The following is a 24058-nucleotide window of genomic DNA, read 5'->3' on the forward strand; positions in this document are numbered from 1 at the left end:
GTCCCTTGCTCACTTGGCCACTGGATTTAAGATAGCCTGGCTGATGAGGATTATGAATCCGAAACCGGTCCCAGGATGCTTGTTTCCGGTCCAGGGAAGACATGGCTTGGCAGTTCGTGCTGGACTGTTCCCATGAGGCACAGGGTCAGCCTGATTTGCATATGGCCATGTCTGAACTGGGGTGGCTGAGTGAGCTAAAGAATGGTGATGGATTAAACCCAGATCACTTGACTGGGGGGGGGGGGGTGTTTGATTTGCTAAAACGCTCCGTCCATCATCCCCTTTTGTATCGCTTTGTTCGCCCTAAGTGTGGCAGGGTATGCTCAGACGTGAGTCCCTTGCTCACTTGGCCACTGGATTCAAGATAGCCTGGCTGATGAGGATTATGAATCCGAAACCGGTCCCAGGATGCTTGTTTCCGGTCCAGGGAAGACATGGCTTGGCAGTTTGTGCTGGACTGTTCCCATGAGGCACAGGGTCAGACTGATTTGCATATGGCCATGTCTGAACTGGGGTGGCTGAGTGAGCTAAAGAATGGTGATGGATTAAACCCAGATCAGTTGACTGGGGTGAGTGTTTGATTTGCTCAAATGCTCCGTCCATCAACCCTTTTGTATCGCTTTGTTCGCCCTAAGTGTGGCAGGGTATGCTCAGATGTGAGTCCCTTGCTCACTTGGCCACTGGATTCAAGATAGCCTGGCTGATGAGGATTATGAATCCGAAACCGGTCCCAGGATGCTTGTTTCCGGTCCAGGGAAGACATGGCTTGGCAGTTCCTGCTGGACTGTTCCCATGAGGCGCAGGGTCAGACTGATTTGCATATGGCCATGACTGAAATGGGGTGGCTGAGTGAGCTAAAGAATGGTGATGGATAAAACCCAGATCAGTTGAATGGGGTGAGTGTTTGATTTGCTCAAATGCTCCGTCCATCATCCCCTTTTGTATCGCTTTGTTCGCCCTAAGTGTGGCAGGGTATGCTCAGACGTGAGTCCCTTGCTCAATTGGCCACTGGATTCAAGATAGCCTGGCTGATGAGGATTATGAATCCGAAACCGGTCCCAGGATGCTTGTTTCCGGTCCAGGGAAGACATGGCTTGGCAGTTCGTGCTGGACTGTTCCCATGAGGCACAGGGTCAGACTGATTCGCATATGGCCATGTCTGAACTGGGGTGGCTGAGTGAGCTAAAGAATGGTGATGGATTAAACCCAGATCAGTTGACTGGGGTGAGTGTTTGATTTGCTCAAATGCTCCGTCCATCATCCCCTTTTGTATCGCTTTGTTCGCCCTAAGTGTGGCAGGGTATGCTCAGATGTGAGTCCCTTGCTCACTTGGCCACTGGATTCAAGATAGCCTGGCTGATGAGGATTATGAATCCGAAACCGGTCCCAGGATGCTTGTTTCCGGTCCAGGGAAGACATGGCTTGGCAGTTCCTGCTGGACTGTTCCCATGAGGCGCAGGGTCAGACTGATTTGCATATGGCCATGTCTGAACTGGGGTGGCTGAGTGAGCTAAAGAATGGTGATGGATAAAACCCAGATCAGTTGAATGGGGTGAGTGTTTGATTTGCTCAAATGCTCCATCCATCATCCCCTTTTGTATCGCTTTGTTCGCCCTAAGTGTGGCAGGGTATGCTCAGACGTGAGTCCCTTGCTCAATTGGCCACTGGATTCAAGATAGCCTGGCTGATGAGGATTATGAATCCGAAACCGGTCCCAGGATGCTTGTTTCCGGTCCAGGGAAGACATGGCTTGGCAGTTCGTGCTGGACTGTTCCCATGAGGCACAGGGTCAGACTGATTCGCATATGGCCATGTCTGAACTGGGGTGGCTGAGTGAGCTAAAGAATGGTGATGGATTAAACCCAGATCAGTTGACTGGGGGTGAGTGTTTGATTTGCTCAAACGCTCCGTCCATCATCCCCTTTTGTATCGCTTTGTTCTGGTTAGGCCCATCTTTAGCTGCCTGTCAGCCACAATCTCATGGAAGCAAAGTTGAGGAAAATACTACACAGAGGGGGTCATTGGATGACCCCCTCTGTGTTCTGAGGGAAGAGGTGTGGCGCAGCGGCCAGGGTGACTAACTCCGGCACCAGGGCAGAATAGCCCAGCACCATGTGACTCTGGGCAATAGCTTACTTAATCTTCCCAACGGCCCCAGGCGCCTTGGCACCTTCGGTTAATTGTTCGTGCTTTACAAATTTTGGACAATTACATTTACATGCCCCCAATATGGTATGCTCGCTTTTAACTGGCCGACACCTGTGTTAGTCCACTTGCGCTCTGCTGCCATTATACCAGGACTAACCTGAATTGCGTACAAAAAAGTGCTGAATTGTCTACCAGTTTTCTGAGGGGCATGCTGGTGTTTAGCACTGTATGCACAGTTCTCAGTATTTTTCTCTTTCCTTTATTCATTTATTGGCTTGCATGCATCGCTTTATCAGTTGGTGTTTTGTTCTGTTATTACTTCTAGTTCTAGAGCAGTACCACACAATCAGACACAGCGGCTGTGGGAGGGGAATGCCATACACAAGAGGGAGCACCGAAAAACCACACTTTCTTCCACACACCTGCACCTTCGTAGCTGAAGACGCTTGTCGCATTGCGTGCCCATCACAGGGGTGACAGTCCGCCCCCTTCCGCCTCCCGAAAGACATAAAACTCACCACAACAACTAAATTATGATGTTCGCTGACGCTAATAAGCTGGCAAAGCAACTCAGACTAATAAAAGATAATTCCTAAATTGTTACGTTGTTTTATTACCCTGGCTTCAGTGCCCTTTTGAGATGTCTTAGCTGCAGGTAAGGTCTTTATGTTTGTTTTTTGTTACAGAGGTGCAGGACTATCGTGTCAGGGCGTAGGCACCAGTGCTTGGGGGTCCCTGCCATGTCTGTGAGCGGCACGCAGATATTTCATGTTTAGGTGATCTGCAGTGTAAGTGCCACAGGTTAAAGAACAGAGTCTTCCTCTATGAAATTATAACCAAGTGGGTAACTACTCCACACTATATAGTTAGTTGTCCCGCAGATTATGAAACATTACAACATGATATCAATTAACATTTTATTAGTATCAAAAAAATTGAATAAAGTAGACACTTAAAAACACATTAAAAATTGTTTGCTTTTTCGTGTGACAATGTAAACAGTACATAAACAGAGGCCCATGGGGGAAACACAAGGCAACATACACAACATTACATCTCTGACATTGACATGATAATAATTTTTTACAGAAATGAACACCTAACAAAGACACCATATATGATAATATAATGAACAACAATACAGAAACAAAGACTAGACTGTGAAAACGCCTACGCGCGTTTCGGAACAAAAAACAAACATATACGCAGTTCATTCTTCAGGGCGAGAAAATAGTAGCAGTTATTTCAAGGGCCATCTGCATACAATTGGAGCAACCACCAGATATGTGGTATCGCAAGCTCACAAGCTGTTAATCTGCGGGAACAACAAAGTAGATAAGAAACCTACATGGTCTGGTAAGACAAATATTAAAAACCCAGTTTGAGCTTGAGAGGTGACATATGTCCAAGTAGGTATGTAACCTTTACAACGAAACTTTTACAACGACCTACCATTACAATGCAACTTTTACAACGCATACTATTACAACGCATTGCTCTGGGGGGCGCTCTAGGATAGGGAATAGGTTAATTTACTATCCAATAACCTTCCCTACTATCCACGGGGACTGGAGTTGGAATAGTAAATTAAACTATTCACTATCCAGCACCCCAAAGCGCTATGCGTTGTAATGGTATGCGTGGTAAAAACCGCGTTGTAAAGGTAGGCGTTGTAAAAGTATGCGTTGTAACGTCATACATCCGTCTAAGTATGCTAGCATACGTGAAAACGACGTTACCAATGTTAGGCAAAAGATCAGACTGCAGAAAAGACACCACCACCAGAGGAGTAAGTAGGCACAGCTTTAAGGCGGTCAGGCACCTATTAAGACAGATAAAAGGTTAAACAAAAGAAATAAAGGTCAGTGTCTAAGTGTACATATATTCCATATAGCACCTACTCTGGAGAAACAAAGCGCCAATGTTGTCCTTGAGTCCATGAGAGTAAGTATCAGAAGGATCAAAAATCCACAGGAGTCAAACAGAAGAATAACAGACAAATGACTAATGAGGACTCCCCTGGTGAGACCATGGTTAAGAAAACAGAAGTAAGAAAGCAGATATGGAAAAGCAAATATTACCACAATGTGAACCAATCACGAGTGGGCACTAGGTCCTAGAGGCCTGCTGACAATAGTTGGACTAAAGGTAACCGTCCCCGTCTGCAATTTTGAGAGGAACTGGGGAGACAAAACATATACCCCCAAGTTCAGATAAAATGAGATTCTCTGCTGAATACTAATAAATAGGGAGAGTAGTATTCCACAAAACAGCAGTGGATATACCTCCCAGACAACCTGATGACCAAGGTGGCTGGGCACAGGATACAGCTTTATGGGGCCCAAGTCCAAGCAGTTAGGTAGAGAAAGGAGGGCGCAGGTCACAACCTCAATCTAAAGGAATAAATAACCCAGAAGTGCTCCATAAGCTATGGGTCCGGTGGGTCAAAAGGAGTGACCAGGAGGGATATACTTACATGCAGATAGAGGTGCAGGGTCCTAATAGCCATAGACGGACCATGAGTAAAATGATGATCAGGAAGGGGTATATCTCGTAGGATGTAGTAGGTAAAGCTTCTGTGTGACGTTGTCGATGGACAAAGTGAGAATGGATAAAGTATATGTAATAATGATGGGGCAAGTAAACAATGAAGTTAACAATGAGGGATCAAAAATATGGTTCAAGTACAAAAGAATAAGGAAAAGGAAACGGGCGAATAGACAGTGAAGATGGGGACTGGAAAACACAAATGTGATTCAAGTGCGAGGGCATATGCAGATACAGTGTAAGGGTCCAGGGATCCTTTCATAACAGGGCATTCTCCCAAGGAAGATGGTCATTGAGTCCTTGTTTCACTGTTTGGAGAGTAAAGATCCAAAAAACTTCCCTTTTACGCCTGATGGCATCTCTATTGCCAGAACCCGTGTCGGTGATTCTCTCTTTTCAGCGTAATTTGGATGTTCTTAAAGCCATGGAGCACATTACGCATAATTTATCAGGCGGTTTGTCGGGAGGTCCCTGTGTACTTTTTATGTCCCTGGGGGTCCCCATCATCTTAGATCTGACCCCAAATTATTGAGTCATCTAGGTTTAGAGAGACTCACACACTACGGCAGACCGTTTAGATGACATTTACCTTTTTATATTCTTTTATCTCCCTAGAACGTCACACAGAAGCTTAGAAGCTTTACCTACTACATCCTACGAGATATCCCCCTTCCTGATCATCATTTCACTCATGGTCCGTCAATCAATCAATCAATCAATCAATCAATCAATGCATTTATAGAGCGCACTACTCACCCGTGGGGGTCTCAAGGCGCTGAAGGGAGGTGGGGTGCTGCTACTGCTCGAACAGCCAGGTCTTGAGGTGTTTCCTGAAGGTGAGGTGGTCCTGGGTCAGACTTAGGTGGGCGGGTAGGGAGTTCCAGGTCTTGGCAGCCAGGTAGGAGAACGATTTTCCTCCAGTGGTGGTTCTGCAAATCCGTGGGACGGTGGCGAGGGCGAGGATGGTGGAGCGGAGCTGGCGGAGCGGAGCTGGCGGGTCGGAGTGTAGAAGATGAGGCGGTTGTTGAGGTATTTGGGGCCTATGTCGTGGAGCGCCTTGTGTGCATGGGTGAGGAGTCTGAACATGATCCTTTTGCTGACGGGGAGCCAGTTCAGGTTTCTTAGGTGGGCAGATATTTGTCTGTTGCGAGAGACGTCGAGGATGAGTCTTGCGGAGGCGTTCTGTATGCGCTGAAGTCGTTCCTGAAGTTTGGCTGTGGTTCCTGCGTATAGGGCGTTCTCGTAGTCCAGCCGGCTGGTGACGAGGGCCTGGGTGACCGTCTTTCTGGTTTCTGTGGGGATCCAAAGGAAGAACTTCCGGAGCATGCGCAGGGTGTTGAAGCATGAGGATGCGATGGCGTTGACTTGTTTGGTCATCGAGAGTGAGAAGTCCAAGATGAATCCCAGGTTGCGTGCGTGGTCCGTGGATGTCGGTGCGGTGCCCAGCGCTGTGGGCCACCAGGAGTCGTCCCAGTCGGAAGGGGATTGTCTGAGGATGAGGACCTCCGTCTTGTCTGAGTTCAGTTTCCACCGACTGAGCTTCATCCATTCCGCGACGTCTTTCATTCCTTCCTGGAGGTTGGTTTTGGCGGTGGTTTTGGAGTCTATGGCTATTAGGACCCCGCACCTCTATCTGCATGTAAGTATATCCCTCCTGGGCACTCCTTTTGACCCACCGGAACCCATAGCTTATGGAGCACTTATGGGTTATTTATTCCTTTAGGTTGAGGTTGTGACCTGCGCCCTCTTTTCTCTACCTAGCTGCTTGGACTTGGGCCCTATAAAGCTGTATCCTGCGCCCAGCCACCTTGGTCATCCGGTTGTCTGGTAGGTATATGCACTGCTGCTTTGTGGAATACTACTCTCCCTATTTATTAGTTTCCAGCAGAGAATCTCATTTTATCTGAACTTGGGGGTATATGTTTTGTTTCCCCAGTTCCTCTCAAAATCCCAGACGGGGATGGTTACCTTTAGTCCAACTATTGTCAGCAGCCCTCTAGGACCTAGCGCCTACTCGCGATTGGTTCGCATTGTGGTAATATTTGCTTTTCCACATCTGCTTTTTTACTTCTGTTTTCTTAACCATGGTCTCACCAGCGGAGGCCTCACTAGTCATTTGTTTGTTATTCTTCTGTTTGACTCCTGTGGATTTTTGATCCTTCTGATACTTACTCTCATGGACTCAAGGACAACATTGGCGCTTTGTTTCTCCAGAGTAGGTGCTATATGGAATATATGTACACGTGGACACTGACCTTTATTTCTTTTGTTTAACCTTTTATCCGTCACAGTAGGTGCCTGATAGCCTTAAAGCTGTGCCTACCTAGTCCTCAGGTGGTGGTGTCTTTTCTGCAGTCTGAACTTTTGCCTTACATTGGTAACGCCGGTTTCACGTATGTTAGCATACTTAGACATATGTCACCTCTCAAGCTCAAACTGGGTTGTTATTATTTATTGTCTTATCAGACCGTGTAGGTTTCTTATCTACTTTGTTGTTCCAGCAGATGAACGGCTTGTGAGCTTGCGATACCACATATACGGTGGTTGCTCCAATTGTATGCAGATGGCCCTTGAAATACCTGCTACTATTTTCTCGCCCTGAAGAAGGAACTGCGTATATGTTTGTTTTTTTGTTCCGAAACACGCGTAGGCGTTTTCACAGTCTAGTCTTTGTTTCTGTATTGTTGTTCATTATATTATCGCATATGGTGTCTTTGTTATGTGTTTATTACTGTTAAAAATTCTTTTCATGTCAATGTCAGAGATGTAATGTTGTGTATGTTACCTTGTGTTTCCACCATGGGCCTCTGTTTATGTACTGTCACATGAAAAAGCAAACAATTTTTAATTTGTTTTTAAGTGTCTACTTTATTTAATTTTTGATACAAATAAAATGTGAATTGATATCATGTTGTAATGTTTCATAATCTGCGGGACAACTAACTATATAGTGTGGAGTAGTTACCCACTAGAGTACAATTTCATGGAGGAAGAGTCTGTTCTTTAACCTGTGTTTCTCCGTGCTCTCTTCCTCCTCATTGAGATTTCAGGGTCCCTCTTAAGTTTACGACGTGTAAGTGCCACATGCCTTGAAGGTACACCTTTGTTCTCGAGGCTGCTGCCACACTTGTGTGCAGCACAATCTGAGCCTGTCTCTTTCTTGTCAGTGCATTTTAGGATTGGAAATGCACAGCACTCTAGTTTTTAAAATTGTTCGAAGTGAGAACTGATTAGCATGATTGATGACATCACAGAAATTGAGGTCACAAATCCGTTTGACAGAGGATGTGGCGCCACTAGCCACCCGTGGAGGGTGTGCTGCTGGGCGGTGGGTTTCAGCGCGCGCAATGACATTTGTTTTATTTATTTATTTACTAACATTACTCTGATTGGCCATGCGCCAGAGTTTACTACCCCCCCCCCCATCCTGTCCCTCCCGCGACCTGCCCCACCGCCCCGAGGCACTACCCCGGGCCGCTACTGTGTGGCACAGAAGACAAGAGTTGTTTAGCCATGCAGGACATTATCCTGGGTCTCTGTGGAGCTGCTGTGAATGTGCTTTGAAATGGAAGCTCTAGGAGGAGGAAGACGACAGGAGGTGGCAGTGGGGCGGGCATGCAGAGACATGGGAGGAGGTGGGAGGGACAAATGCTGCTCCCATTTGTCAGATAGAGAGTAAATAATGAATAAACAGGGATGGCATAGGCATCATTTAATCTCCGCGCAACTAAATATAAAAAAAAATTACCCTGACCTTATGTAATGTAACTGGCACTTTTATAATGCGCTTCATTACCTTTGGGTCAGTCGAGTTCGTGCCCTAAAAAATAGTTCCCAAAAATGTATCTGACCTTGTGTAATAAAACTAGCGCTCATGTAAAGTGCTCCAAAACCTTTGGGTCGATTGAATTCACATTATATAACAAAAAATGCCTCTCAGTCTGGGGAGCTGCAGTGAATGTGCTTTGAAATTGAAGCTGTGAGAGGAGGAGGACGACAGGAAGAGGCAGAGTGATGCAGAGACATGGGAGGAGGTGTGAGGGACGAATGCTGCTCCCATTTCTTAGGTAGAAGGGGAAAAAAATAAGTTTGATGCCTGTAACTGTAGTTCTTCAGTATTGGATTATTTTATAGTTCACGTGCTTGATTCTTCATCCGTCATCGAAATGAGAGTCTCATGGTCCCTTATAATAGCAATACAATGTTAAATATAGACTAAAACGGCCCTAGGCCATTCAGTTTTGGTAACACATTATTATCATTTTTATTAGGTTGTGCCTGAGCCAGCGCGCATGCGCTGCCCTGCAAGACTTATTGTAGACAAGTAGCGAATAGAAGCCCTGCCCACTCTCCGCCCATGTTTGCCATTGGCTGTGTCATCGTCTGTCCTAAATGCTGGCTTCAGATTTATCAATAAGCTTGTTAGTCCCTCCTTAGTACCACCTCCCCTTCATTTGTCACCTCCCATGGCGACTGGCCCCCTTTACTTCGAGTGTTACACAGTACAAGTTATTTAGACTGTGAGCACTATTTTCTTTAATGAGGTTCTCCTACTGACTTCTCTACTACCGTCCGTGCCTTCTTTCCCCCTCGCCCTTCCCCTCCCCCACTCCCGTTGTCCGTGATGACTACTGTTTGCAATGCAATAGTTTTCGCGTAAATGCGAGTCCTATTCCATTGCATAGGCTTGTCTCATGTGCGACTCATTTTAATGAAGCAATCCTTCACAGCTTTCAAAGGAAAAGGAGAGCTGGTTAGAATTGGAAACTCAGAGAATAATGTCCTCTTGGGCAACAAAGCATGTCAGGAGTCTGCCCTTTGGCCTCCGGTGACTGAGCTATGAGTGCCTTGGCTTCACACACAGAGGTCAAGTGAAATTCTTGCCATTTTGATGACTGTTAGACCTGGCACCATTGGCGTCGGTCTCCCTTCCTCTTTTTGATGGATTTCCTCCTCTGTTTTTGTATGTTTGCTGGTTTAGATGCTTTGCGCACGGCGTCACTGCCGCCAGTGCGCAGTGCAAGCGCTCCCTGAGTAAAGTAATGTTAATTCGTGATTCCAGGATTGGTGTATTTGATTTACTGTCAGACCCTCGTATCGTGCACAAGGGGTGCCCGGGGCTTGTATTTCAAAACCTACTTGTGGGCTTGCAGCACCGGTTGTGCCACCCACCGGAGTAGCTCGTAAAGTATGAATCGGGCCTGCCACCGCAGGCAGGTCATGCCCTGAAGTGAGTGGCGTGACCTGGTAGTGAATTACACCCGAGCGCATTTTTCATTATTGCAAGGCTACCTGTTCCCCGTAGGCCAGACTGAGCAGTTTCGACTGTAGCACCCTATAATCCTAACTGACCCAAGGAACCAGGTAGAGAATCGAGCTTAGCATGCCTGAACTCAGAATGATAAGATGCATCTTTTAGGAAAGTTGATTTTAACATTCTGTGTTTGAAATTACCCCTTTTAGAAAGACAATATTTTCTTGCCTGACCATCCAGCCTGCTTCTGCAAGCATGTGTATTGAGTGTCTGGGTTTGCGAGTGACAGGGCTGTGGGGACTCCAGGAGGTAGGGCGCGACGGCACTAGGCTGATCATCCTGAGAGTGGAGGGGAGGAGTAGGTACCTGGGTCTGAATAGAGCTGGGTCCTCTCCTACAATGTCCGCTCCACTCCCCGTGGTGAGTCTGAAGACCTTGGCCCACCCCGACAAAGGCAGAGGACACGTACTGGCAGAATGCACCTGAAACCGGTTCAGACCAGGCAAAGGACCATCTGCCGTCAGATGACAAAGGATTTATGAGTATAAATACTGGGGCCCGGACCCCAGAACTTTAGGATTACTTTGGGAATGAACAAGACAACCCTCTGCCGAGGAAGAGCACCCGGAGACCACAGGAGTTGTACTGCCCCTCTGCCAGAACGCTGTAGTGGGTTGGCCTGTGGTGGTGTCTCTCGTGCCAAAGAGAGGTAGAAAGGACCAAGGAAGAGACTTTCATCATCTTGCCAAACATTCTCCAAGGGCTAGAGCAAGCTAGCTTCCTGTTTGAAGACGCAGGGATACCAATGACTTCACCTCTTCTGTTTGAGCAGAGCTGGAACTGCGGTTTCAGCTGCTACAGAGGAACTCTGCAACTCCAGTCAGCTAACGATGCCGCTTCCTGCAACGAGACCGTGAGCGCTGCTCCGACTTGCCCCGTAGACCGACGCCTGCCGCTATACTGCAACCGACTCAGACAACATTATCTGGAGGGAGACAATCATCGACAAGTGACCGAGCACTCATTAACTCAAAGACATCACCAATGACCTGTGGTGCTGGCACTACCGTAACGTCACCTCCTCTCCGGTAAGGACCGAAGCCGCCCCTTGTCTGCACCTGCATTCTGGGCTGCGCTGCATCACTTTTCCCTGAAGCAAGGAACCAACGCTACCCTGTGCAACATACTATCTCCCTGATGCAGAGAAGAGCCTTTGTTTTTTTTTCTAGAGGTACGATCCTGTGAGAGTCCAGGTGTGACTGTGACTGCTGATGGTGCACTCCACGCAGGCAGCCTGTACCCCCAGAACTCTGTTGTGCGTTGAAGTGATAACTCCTGTTGGGGTTATCTGTTGCCAGAGACACTTGAAGGTAAAGCCTACATTTGAGCAACCGTAAAGCATATTCGTACTGTGAATTTTTGTCGTTAAGGTCTTGTGATAAATATATAAAGATTACTTATTTTTTATACATCCCGGTGTGGTGTCAGTTTGTAGTGGTTCCTCTATATTACTGTATGTGTTCATAAATGCTTAACACACTGCCTCTGAGATAAGCCTGTCTGCTCGAGCCAAGCTACCAAGGGGATGAGCAGGGGTATCTCCCTTGCCCTGACGTAGACGAAGGGTCTCTATTTGACAAAGGTGCATACCGTTGCCAACTAGAGACACTGGGTTCTAACGATGACTCACATTAAATATGTTGAAGGTCAGGGGGCGCAATGCGATGGGAGCTGTAGAATGAATACACAAACCTATTATTACATTCAGGTCTCAGATCAGTTGTGTCAGGTCTTTTCCAGTGTCCTAGAAGTTGTTGGGACCATTTATTCTAGCATTATCAAATGAGAGACTGCTTGAGTTCTTTACAGTATGCCCACATTGCAGGAGCGATAGTGATTGTTAAGATCTATTTCTTCACTATCCAAACAGTTGTGTGTTCTCTACTGACTGTAAGGCTGCGTACAGGGCAGGGTTGAGGTGGCCCAACCAGTCAAAGTTTTTATTTTGCGCCTCTAACCAAGCACAGCAGCAGGCAGAGCTGGGACCTTAACAGGATCTGTGCTCTAAATGAAATGTTCAGCTTATTTCAAACATGATTCACCTTGAATTAAAGCACAATAAGTGCATCTCAGCACAGTGAAGCAAACGTTCTCATTTCTTTTAACAAGCATTTACAATGCAATAGGTCTCGCATTTGCGAAAGTTTGAACTATTGGCATTTGTAAATGACACTGCCTTTTATTTATGTTTTTTTTTAAAGTGATAAAAAGAAACAAACAAAGGACTACAAAATGATGCACACGGATGCCACGCTGCTGAAAAAAAGTGAAAAGCCCATCTGAGAAGAGATAGCCGACCAGGAATAACAATTCTCCAGTTGTGAAGGCTGACCTGAAAGAACAATGAGTGAAATCGCCTGGGCGTCAACCATGCACCCAAAGGAGGGACAAGTACAACAAATGCACCAATAAGAAGGCAGCATTTCTGAATGGCCCGGCAAAAAACGAATGGTAATGATGGGTGTGCCAAAAGCCTACAGAAGAGATTACAACAGGTTTGGCAGACAGTGCAAGCACTTTCTTAGGCTCGACCTAAAAAGGAGGGACAAAGAGGAAGGATTAACCACTAGTAAGCAAGCATTTCTGAACAACAATCTAAGGGACGAAAGAAAAGGTAATGGGCGGATTGTAAACCCACAGAGGGAATACAGCATGTCTTGAAGATACAGTGCATATGCTGCCTAGGCTCGACCTAAAAATTAACGTGTCCTTGTGTAAGGTAACTGGTGCTCATAAAAAGCTCTCTAATATCTTCGGGCCCGAGTTTACAATATATAAAACTGCAGAAAAAAAATTACAAGACGAGGTAAAATTAGTGAAATGAAAGGGAAATCAAAATAAATGTAAAACGAATAACACCAAGTCCTCTCTAAAATAGGCTAACTAAAATTACTGTAACAGCACTCTGCAGTGGCCATAGCAGCTTCTCTCATCAACTGATAGGGACTTTGGGTGGAGACCCCGTGCAGCCCTAGAGCTCCCCATACCTCTTTTGAACACAACAGAGCTGCTCTGACCTGAGTAGATTTAGGCCCAGATGTACAAACGCTTCGCATTGAGTTGATGTTACTTTTTTAACTCAAAACCGATGCAAAGTCATCAGAGGGGATTTATTAGCTAGTAACCCAATGTAATACAAAATTGCGTAATGCGCTTCCTTGGGTTACTTTGAGTTAAGGGGGCATTCCTTTGAGGTTCATGAGTGTTTACATTGGTTTTGATGAAAATCCTTATCTACAAAGAATTGTAGACAGAGATTTGGGCAAAATCTTGCACTTCGAGGCAGATGCCAAGATGTCAAATGTTTCATTTCCACTCTTTTTTTTTGCACTTTGCGTGTATGCACACATACAAAGTGGGTAAATCCTTAAAGCATAGGTGTTGTACTGGAAAAGTCTCTTTCAGAACAAGACCTATCCTGCTGGCAAAAACAGACACCCTTGCATTATGGCGCAAGGGTGTCTGCGTATAGTGCAAGGGTATCTGCGTTGGCACATGGCTGCCTAAAGTGTGTCAGAGCAAAGAGAGAGTAGAACAGCGCCACATCTGCTTGCTCCCTTTCCACAAGAACAACTCAGCAACTTTACTTGCTGCCCTGCTTTAACATTTAACCTTCTGTGAGAGAGAACTCAACCTGACCTGCAACTGCATGAGTTTCACTCGTAAAAGTATGCCTCTAATTTGATAATTCATGCCAACAAAAGCATGCACAAGCTAGATCTCTTGGCTTTGACATTAAATTATTATTATTATTATTATTATTATTATTATTATGTGTTCTTATATAGCGCTCGATTACCCGTAGGCATCTCGGCGCTTGCCTTGGGAACCTGTCCTTGTTTTTCCCTGTGAGATACCCGTACTGGGCATCCCCAAGGTGAAAGCCAGGCATCCCGCCGCAGGGGGGCTGTCGTGGAGATTAAGCAAGCTAATGCCCAGAGCTGCAGAGTGTGAACCTGTGACTCGAGTAGGCACCAAAACGAGAATTATCGAGTCCGTGGATATTTGGGCACAAAACCCTGCCGCGTCGGGAATTGAACCCTGGTCCCGGGTCTGACCTCTGCTTCAGGGTCTGCCGCCTCTAACCAGTGAGCCACACTTCTCCACTAATGACTCTACATAGATCCTGTTTAATTAAGCAATCATTTGTTTGGAAGAGACTGCCTTTCTAAAAATAAATGTAGAAATATATTCTATTAAAAAAAGTGCCTATGTTGCAGTGCCTGCTGGAGCTTATACAGTCAAGTGAGATTGCTTTCTGTTCTCTGATAAGTAAGTGGCGCGTTGTGAGAAGTTGGCCTGGTAGGGGATGTTTCCAATTCTGGAACCACCTACTACCTGACCAAACAATCCCCTTATGGTGTCTGGTTGTAAGTCAACCTTATTAGACAAGCTATCCTAGTGGTAGCATGGACTAAGCAGCCTAAAGGCTTAACTTAAGAGGTCGTGTTAAGCGAGCTGTTTTACCACATACAATCCTGTAATACCAAATGAAAGGACACCACACAAGTATATATTATAAAAATATATGTGTTTATTACTAAAAACAATCCCCAGTATTCTTTATGAATAAAGGGGCACAAGCGTTAAATCAAAAGCACTGTTTAAACATACAAAGTTGCACAATTATGGATGAGGGCAGGGGGCCACTCAAACCATATACTAAACAAGTGGTATAAGAGAGGCCACTCGAACAGTGGTTAGGCCTAGGGCCTAGGGAATCGCTGGGAGCAGTCAGGACAAGCAATGCTGAAGTCGGGAATGGCCCTCGGGATTCGGGAGATGTGCGGAAAGCGCACGCATGCACCAATGTTAACCAATGGTGCGTAAAAGTCAAATAGTTAAAGTTTAAGGACACTTCCGCTGAACCTAGAGGAACAAAACTTAACACACAGACCCTAGAGGTGTGCACCAGTGTGGGAACACCGGCGGAGCAAAGTTACCTCACCCACAGGAAGTGGGTGCACAGGGTCGAAGTGGCGTCGGGTTTTGACACGCAGGCTCTTGGTGCTTGAAGCTGAAAGGGCTGCAGGCAGGGTGAAGACGAAGTGTCCGGTGGAGTCCAAGGGTGGACTCAAGTTGTAGAGTACCTGAAAGCAGAGGGGACAGAGTCTGGGTCACTCAGCAGTGACCAGGGTGGAACCAGGACGGAACCAGGCAATGTCGGGCGCAATCAGGTGGTCGTCGAGGCGCTTCTCTTCGCTGTCACGTGGGCTCTGGGGCATCTGCGACGTCCAGGAGCAGGTCACGATCTGTCCCACGCAGGCTCTCACCGTCGGTGCAGTCGGCTTCCGGTTTGGAGCAAACAAGCCTTGGTAAGAGCAATCCACGCGGGATTGGAAGATGGCGTCTCACTCGGACCAGGAAGGTCAGAGTCGGGGCTCCCTTTCAGGGGAGCTGGTGTGGATCTGGAGCAACCAGAATCACGAGTCTTCTTTTGTAGTTCGTCGGCACAGGGACCACAAGCCAGCTGGCAAGTGACCGGGCCAACGCGTTGAGCCAAATCGTGCCAAAGGGCCCCACGCAGCACTCGTCGAGTGTGGAGGGCTGAACTTCGGCTCAGGAGTAGCTCAGGGTGGGGGCTTCTCAAACCCCGGTGTACAGCTTCGAGGGTCACTCGTGGGCTGCACGGTCAGCGTCTCGTGGTCACTTCAAGATGGCGTGCCCCACGCTTCCGGTCGCCTCCACGGGTCTCAGCTTTGCAGGGACTGTGGATCGGGCTGTTAGAAGCTGGGCAGGCTTGATCTCGTCGATCTCAGTCGCTCGAGTTCCGGCGGGAACTGCAACTAAGTAGACGTCGAGGGCTGGATGGTGCCTGCTGCTGCAGGGTGGTCACTCCTTGACCACAAGGGAGATTCTTCGGGCTTCCACGTTGAGATGGAGGGCGAAGGGTCCAGAATATCGTTTCAAATGTTTCTTCCAGGAAATCTGATGTGCATTGGCACTGCTCCCACTCTTATTCGAATCTGGTGGGCGTGATTACCTGCTAGGTCCCCTCCTATGGGTGGGACCCAGGAAGTGGGTGGATACACCCCCTTCCTTTGATCCAGGCCGCCCTGGCACGAGGGCTGGAGTGCCCCAGAACCGGTTTGGCCGGATTATGCAAGGGGCAGCCTTGTGCGCCCCAGGCAGTGTCTGGTTTCTTTCAAACCTCCCTGCTACAATACACTATCTCCTGTCTGGAGGGCGGTGACACCCTCCTGTGACAGGAAACCCTTTGTCCAGGACCCCCTTGACTGGGTTTCGGTCAGCTCCAGGGGTCCAGACATTTGTCTGTGGCAGAGGCATCCATTTTGGGGATCTTAAGGTCTTTGGAGAAATCAACCGCATTAAAGTAAAGTAACATGTCTTACCCCTCTAGAGGGGTGGAATGCCATCCCCGTCGCCAGAACTGGCGAGGGGATGGTATTCCAAAGTGTATGACACCTTACACGACATGTTTTGATAAAGCCAAACCAGAGTTGCTAAATAACCGCGAGGATTATAAGGCACTTAATAGTATATGGTATGGCATTATCCTGAAACAGCTTAGGGATTTGTTCCCGACGGCTGCAGACAGGCTCAGCTCATGCTAGAGCTCCATCTCACATAAAAACCAAGCACCCAGCCTCCAGGATTGGTGAGGCCTGTCTATAGGAGTGGCTCACAGGTTTACATGTGTCCAGATATAGGTTTAGACATAGGTATACTATATCTAAGCAAGGGGTGTGTACACCACCTTACCCCAGCTGAGTGATCAGCCAGTTGTGTCAATTTAAGAACCAGCCAGGGGTGGCAAAAGATATGCTGCAGCCCCTGGTAGGCCTTAGTGGCTCCTGTGCCCTGTGCACCTATAGTGCATTCTACAGGGGCTGACAAGGAGTCCATTTCCAATTGGTATGTACCTAGGGTACATGGAATCCATTTTACAGAGAGAGCAGATGGCCTGGGGCCCTGATTAGCAGGGAACCAGGTCAACTAAGTCAAAAAACCAGCTAAACACAGGCAAAAAATCTGGGGTAACCATAGTCAGGTAGCCACCTTCCTACATAACCCCCCCCCAAACGAAAGGAGATAAGGCTATCCTTGGCCAGGTAAGCCTATATTGCCTGAGTGGCCATATAAGGAAGTACCTGCACTAGCATGGGTACCCCCTGTCTCATGGTCCACTAAGCAGTCCCTCACCCCTTGGGTATTAGAGGGTCTCCACCATAGGGAATCACTACCTTGGGTGTGTTTATGCAAAGTTGAAGGCTGGTTTGGATATGGAGTATTGAAGTTAGGCTCTACTAAGTTAGGGCTTGGCTTCCTCCAATTATCTTCCACCAGGTGTGCCTTTCTTTCTTTAACTGAGTTGCACTGTGCTCTCAGGGTCAGCCTCTGGCTACCTAAAGCTGGAGGCTGGGTCCCTCTGTTTGGCTTGCTGGAGGGACAGTTCAGGTTTGGGCCCCTTGGGTCCCAGGTTTGGCTGTGCCCAACAGAATCCATCTGTGGGAGGTCCCTAACTGTTTTTAAGGGGGCTCCCTCAGGAGTTTTTAAAGTTTTCACCTTACTAGGGCTACTAGTTTTGGTGCACCTAATCTTTTGATGGGGGTGCGTTATTTGACAGGGGGCCCTCTGGGTCTCACTGTCCTTCTTGTCCTCTGCAGCCCTGGGCTGGCTAAGGCAAGGTAGAGAGGGGCAGGTTACCTGCTCCAGACTGGGTCCCACCTGAGAAGGTTCCACTGACATCAGAGGTTCTGTCAGGCTAGGCCCAACCACCTCTGGGGCAGTTCCTTCATCAGGGGTAAGATCAGTTCCCTGAGGAGGCTGATCCTGTCCTAAAGTCTGGTGAGGGGGAGATTTCTCTTCCTCCTCCATGCTCTCAGTTTGTGTGGAGTTATCCATCATTTCAGGTTTCACAACACACGTGTCAGTTTGAGTTTGGGCTGTGGCCATCACAGCCCCACCAACCTTTTCAGGAGGAGACTCAGTTTGGGTTTCTGCTGTTATCATAACAGCTTTGCTATTCTGTTCAGGAAGAGCTTTTGCTAAAGATGGGGCAGAGAGTTTCTCAGCCCTACCAACCTTTTCAGGAAGGACATCTTGAATTGGGGCTGTAGCCATTACAGCCCCACTAACCTTTCCATTGGAATTCACCATTCTAGAATGGGTTTCCTGTTCAACCTCAGCCCAGGCTGAGATCTCCAAATCATTACCAAGTAGGCAGTCTACAGGCAAGTTTGGTGACACTGCCACTCTCTTTGGGCCAATGACACCTCCCCAGCTGAGACTTACTACTGCCATGGGATGATTTGTTTGGATTCCATCAATGTTTGTAACCTGGTATGTGGCACCAGGTAAAAGTTGCTTAGAGGGGACTAGGCCATCAGCCACCATGGTGATGCTAGCCCCTGTGTCTCTAAAAGCCTCAACTTTCAAACCATTGATGATGGGTTCTTGTCTATACTTGCTCAAAGTATTTGGGCAAGCAGAGAAGTTGGCAAACCCCATGCCAACCTCATAAACAAGATCATTGGGTGATGGGGACCTGGATAGGCCAGGGTCCACCTGATTTCCAAAAGTAAACCCACCCAGATTCCTGGGTGTGCTTCCACTTCCTGGGGGATTACTGCTGACAGTAACAGGAGGTGTTGAAGCTGGCTTTGGAGGTATATTTTCTTTATTGTTATTCTTGGGACAACAGTTGTCTGTTTTGTAATGCCCCACCTGTTTACAGGCATAACAATAAGGCTTTTTCTCTGTTGAAGAAGTGTCTTGGGACCCACCCCCATTCTTGGAGTTTTGGGGCCCTGGGGAAGTCTTTTCTTTATTTTTATCCCCACCCTTATCTTGAGGCTTGGTAGACTCCTTCTTCTGGTTACTGTCCTGATTCTTAGGCCTAATCCTGGTTCTGACCCATTTGTCTGCCTTCTTTCCCAATTCTTGGGGAGAGGTCAGATCAGAGTCTACCAGGTGCTGGTGTAAGAGCTGGTTCTGACAATTACTTAGGATCTGCTCCCTCATAATCAAATTATACAATCCTGTAAAGTCATGTACTTTGCTGCCATGTAGCCAACCCTCCAGAGCCTTAGTAGCACAATCTACAAAATCAGTCCAGTCCTGAGTCTGTGTCTTCTGGGTATCTCTGAACTTCAACCTGTACTGTTCAGTGGTTAAGCCAAACCCATCTATCAGAACACTCTTCAGGACTTTGTATTTGTTTGCATCCTCATGTCTGACAGTGAGGAGCTTGTCCCTCCCTTTCTCTGAAAAGGAGTACCATAAGATTGCTGCCCACTGTTCCTCAGGGACCTGCTGTACCATGCAGGCCCTCTCAAGAGCAGTCATCCATTTGTGGATGTCATCCCCTTCTTTGAAGGGGGGCACAATCTTTGTCAGGTTTCTATTATCATAGGCCCTGTCTTTTTCTCTTGGAAAATTGCTGCCACCAGTGACATCTAAGCCACTTAATTTCTGCTCTCTTGCCAAGGCAAGTCTAGCTTGAGCCAAGGCTACCTCCTCCCTCTCTATCTGGAGTTTGACAGCCCTCATTCTGGCCCTATGCTCTAACTTTTGAGAAGCATTCATGCCTCTCTGTGATTCCCTGGAGGCACTAGAAAGATGAGAGTCTCCTGAGGGAGATCTCACTCTTCTGTTGCCTGGGGGAATCATATGTTGGGTTCTGGGGAGGTGCTGGCCCTCTCCATTCCCCAGTAGGTCCAAGTTGGCCTGGCTAAGCCTACCAACTGGAACCTGGCTACCCTGATCCTGTACTTCTAAGTCCTCAACTTCTGAGTCCTCATCCAAGTCATCATCATCCTCCTCTTCAGGGGGATCAACTGCAGGGGGGTTCCCTTCAGTTCCTGTATCTAGGGAAGCTGCTTTTGCCCTCTCTAAGTCATCCTGTTCTAGGAGTCCTATCAGGATTAGGCAGGTGGGGCTTCTGCCCCTTTTTAACCCTCTTGCTTTGCACAAGACAATCAAGTCTCTGCGGGTTAGTTTGTCATATCCAGAAGTTGCCTGGGTAGGGTCAACTGTCACAGGACTAGACCCTGAGGCCTTTCCTGTGTCGGACATGGTTACTAGTGAGGTGTAAGTGGTGCACTTACCTACACTAAGTGTTTTCCTACTGGACCTTGCTAGTGAGTTGTAGTCAGGGGTGTGCTACTCCCTTCAACCTACAACTACTAAGTTCAGTAGAACTTAATATGCTAAGCTTTTGATTTTATATGTACCTAGAGGTACTTGATGTGATCTTTCAATTTGATATAAAGATTGCAATGGTAAAACAACAGCAAGCTCAAATCCGCACCGCTGCTCACCAATGTGAGAAGTTGGCCTGGTAGGGGATGTTTCCAATTCTGGAACCACCTACTACCTGACCAAACAATCCCCTTATGGTGTCTGGTTGTAAGTCAACCTTATTAGACAAGCTATCCTAGTGGTAGCATGGACTAAGCAGCCTAAAGGCTTAACTTAAGAGGTCGTGTTAAGCGAGCTGTTTTACCACATACAATCCTGTAATACCAAATGAAAGGACACCACACAAGTATATATTATAAAAATATATGTGTTTATTACTAAAAACAATCCCCAGTATTCTTTATGAATAAAGGGGCACAAGCGTTAAATCAAAAGCACTGTTTAAACATACAAAGTTGCACAATTATGGATGAGGGCAGGGGGCCACTCAAACCATATACTAAACAAGTGGTATAAGAGAGGCCACTCGAACAGTGGTTAGGCCTAGGGCCTAGGGAATCGCTGGGAGCAGTCAGGACAAGCAATGCTGAAGTCGGGAATGGCCCTCGGGATTCGGGAGATGTGCGGAAAGCGCACGCATGCACCAATGTTAACCAATGGTGCGTAAAAGTCAAATAGTTAAAGTTTAAGGACACTTCCGCTGAACCTAGAGGAACAAAACTTAACACACAGACCCTAGAGGTGTGCACCAGTGTGGGAACACCGGCGGAGCAAAGTTACCTCACCCACAGGAAGTGGGTGCACAGGGTCGAAGTGGCGTCGGGTTTTGACACGCAGGCTCTTGGTGCTTGAAGCTGAAAGGGCTGCAGGCAGGGTGAAGACGAAGTGTCCGGTGGAGTCCAAGGGTGGACTCAAGTTGTAGAGTACCTGAAAGCAGAGGGGACAGAGTCTGGGTCACTCAGCAGTGACCAGGGTGGAACCAGGACGGAACCAGGCAATGTCGGGCGCAATCAGGTGGTCGTCAAGGCGCTTCTCTTCGCTGTCACGTGGGCTCTGGGGCATCTGCGACGTCCAGGAGCAGGTCACGATCTGTCCCACGCAGGCTCTCACCGTCGGTGCAGTCGGCTTCCGGTTTGGAGCAAACAAGCCTTGGTAAGAGCAATCCACGCGGGATTGGAAGATGGCGTCTCACTCGGACCAGGAAGGTCAGAGTCGGGGCTCCCTTTCAGGGGAGCTGGTGTGGATCTGGAGCAACCAGAATCACGAGTCTTCTTTTGTAGTTCGTCGGCACAGGGACCACAAGCCAGCTGGCAAGTGACCGGGCCAACGCGTTGAGCCAAATCGTGCCAAAGGGCCCCACGCAGCACTCGTCGAGTGTGGAGGGCTGAACTTCGGCTCAGGAGTAGCTCAGGGTGGGGGCTTCTCAAACCCCGGTGTACAGCTTCGAGGGTCACTCGTGGGCTGCACGGTCAGCGTCTCGTGGTCACTTCAAGATGGCGTGCCCCACGCTTCCGGTCGCCTCCACGGGTCTCAGCTTTGCAGGGACTGTGGATCGGGCTGTTAGAAGCTGGGCAGGCTTGATCTCGTCGATCTCAGTCGCTCGAGTTCCGGCGGGAACTGCAACTAAGTAGACGTCGAGGGCTGGATGGTGCCTGCTGCTGCAGGGTGGTCACTCCTTGACCACAAGGGAGATTCTTCGGGCTTCCACGTTGAGATGGAGGGCGAAGGGTCCAGAATATCGTTTCAAATGTTTCTTCCAGGAAATCTGATGTGCATTGGCACTGCTCCCACTCTTATTCGAATCTGGTGGGCGTGATTACCTGCTAGGTCCCCTCCTATGGGTGGGACCCAGGAAGTGGGTGGATACACCCCCTTCCTTTGATCCAGGCCGCCCTGGCACGAGGGCTGGAGTGCCCCAGAACCGGTTTGGCCGGATTATGCAAGGGGCAGCCTTGTGCGCCCCAGGCAGTGTCTGGTTTCTTTCAAACCTCCCTGCTACAATACACTATCTCCTGTCTGGAGGGCGGTGACACCCTCCTGTGACAGGAAACCCTTTGTCCAGGACCCCCTTGACTGGGTTTCGGTCAGCTCCAGGGGTCCAGACATTTGTCTGTGGCAGAGGCATCCATTTTGGGGATCTTAAGGTCTTTGGAGAAATCAACCGCATTAAAGTAAAGTAACATGTCTTACCCCTCTAGAGGGGTGGAATGCCATCCCCGTCGCCAGAACTGGCGAGGGGATGGTATTCCAAAGTGTATGACACCTTACACGACATGTTTTGATAAAGCCAAACCAGAGTTGCTAAATAACCGCGAGGATTATAAGGCACTTAATAGTATATGGTATGGCATTATCCTGAAACAGCTTAGGGATTTGTTCCCGACGGCTGCAGACAGGCTCAGCTCATGCTAGAGCTCCATCTCACATAAAAACCAAGCACCCAGCCTCCAGGATTGGTGAGGCCTGTCTATAGGAGTGGCTCACAGGTTTACATGTGTCCAGATATAGGTTTAGACATAGGTATACTATATCTAAGCAAGGGGTGTGTACACCACCTTACCCCAGCTGAGTGATCAGCCAGTTGTGTCAATTTAAGAACCAGCCAGGGGTGGCAAAAGATATGCTGCAGCCCCTGGTAGGCCTTAGTGGCTCCTGTGCCCTGTGCACCTATAGTGCATTCTACAGGGGCTGACAAGGAGTCCATTTCCAATTGGTATGTACCTAGGGTACATGGAATCCATTTTACAGAGAGAGCAGATGGCCTGGGGCCCTGATTAGCAGGGAACCAGGTCAACTAAGTCAAAAAACCAGCTAAACACAGGCAAAAAATCTGGGGTAACCATAGTCAGGTAGCCACCTTCCTACACGCGTGCCAAACTTCTTAGTAGCCAGCTGTGTTCTCTTTTCGAGTGTGTCAGAGCGGTGAAGGGCTGTTTAGAAAAGGGTCCTTGCTCATTGAGTACAGCAACTTAGATTTGACCTCACTGCTGCACAGCATTGGGAGCCAGGCTGCCCACATGGACGGGGGTGAAACTGATTGACATAAGCCAGTAACACCTTAAGAAAGGGCACCGATGAGCTAGCATGCTGGAATGATGCCAAAGGCGCACACAAGTAGTGCTCCATTTGTCATGAAGTTTCTGAAAAGTCATTATGTTGTAATCTAGTGGCCAAGCATTTTATGGTATGTCAAGTAATTCGCTCTTCCGTAGCCAACGCTGGCAAAGGTCAACCGCCCAGTATGGAAACCACAAGATTTCTCAACAGGCTAGAGAATCTCAGAGGATCCTAGTATTGGGAAAGAGTAGGTCAGGACAGTATGACATGTGACTGATTCTGAACCTTCTTTAGCAACATTCCTGAAGCACAAGCCTGTCAAATAAGCTCACAAGTTTCCTATAAATCTATTGTCTTATTGCCTATTATGGTGTTTTAGAAACATCTATGGGGTGGAGCACTCTAATCATCTATTGCCTAATCAATGTGCAAATACCCAAATGAAATGAATGAAAACACAGCACATCACTGAGCCAGGAACAACGAAGGTATCTGGTACACACAAAGAGAAATGAATGGAGCCAGCATGGCCAAGGGGAGGTCCGTGAAGTGGCCCATGCGACTTGGCGACTCACAGGAACGCATACAGTACACTCACATGATGTGAAATAGCTTCAACAGCCAATATAGAGGGAAAGGAGACTCACTGTAAGAAGGGGATATGCTGTAGGGCACATGAACAGTCCCTGAGCTGGACTTGGGCCAGTAACAGGCAGCGGTGTCACACTGTAGAGCAGTCTGGTCATTGTTAATGGCAATGTCCCCTTGTTTCATCGGCTGCGTGCTTCCTGCGTGGGGGATAAAAAGAGAAACATCAGCTTTCCTGTA

General features: G+C 47.9%; 1 protein-coding gene across 5 annotated transcripts in view; it reads right to left on the reverse strand.

Moving 5' to 3' along the window:
- Positions 1 to 24058, reverse strand: part of LOC144826067 (astacin-like metalloendopeptidase) — a 551078-nt gene that overhangs the window by 319546 nt on the left and 207474 nt on the right. For 3 of the 5 annotated variants that reach the window (XM_078684375.1, XM_078684378.1, XM_078684374.1), the window contains exon 4: positions 23878 to 24018. The exons of the other annotated variants lie outside the window; for them this stretch is intronic. In XM_078684375.1, the coding sequence (XP_078540501.1) occupies positions 23878 to 24018 (141 nt within the window). The remainder of the gene's footprint in view (positions 1 to 23877; positions 24019 to 24058) is intronic. 5 annotated transcript variants of the gene reach the window in all.

The sequence above is a fragment of the Lissotriton helveticus genome, chromosome 3_2 (genome assembly GCF_964261635.1).
Source record: "Lissotriton helveticus chromosome 3_2, aLisHel1.1, whole genome shotgun sequence".
In the NCBI taxonomy this organism is placed as follows: Eukaryota; Metazoa; Chordata; class Amphibia; order Caudata; family Salamandridae; genus Lissotriton; species Lissotriton helveticus.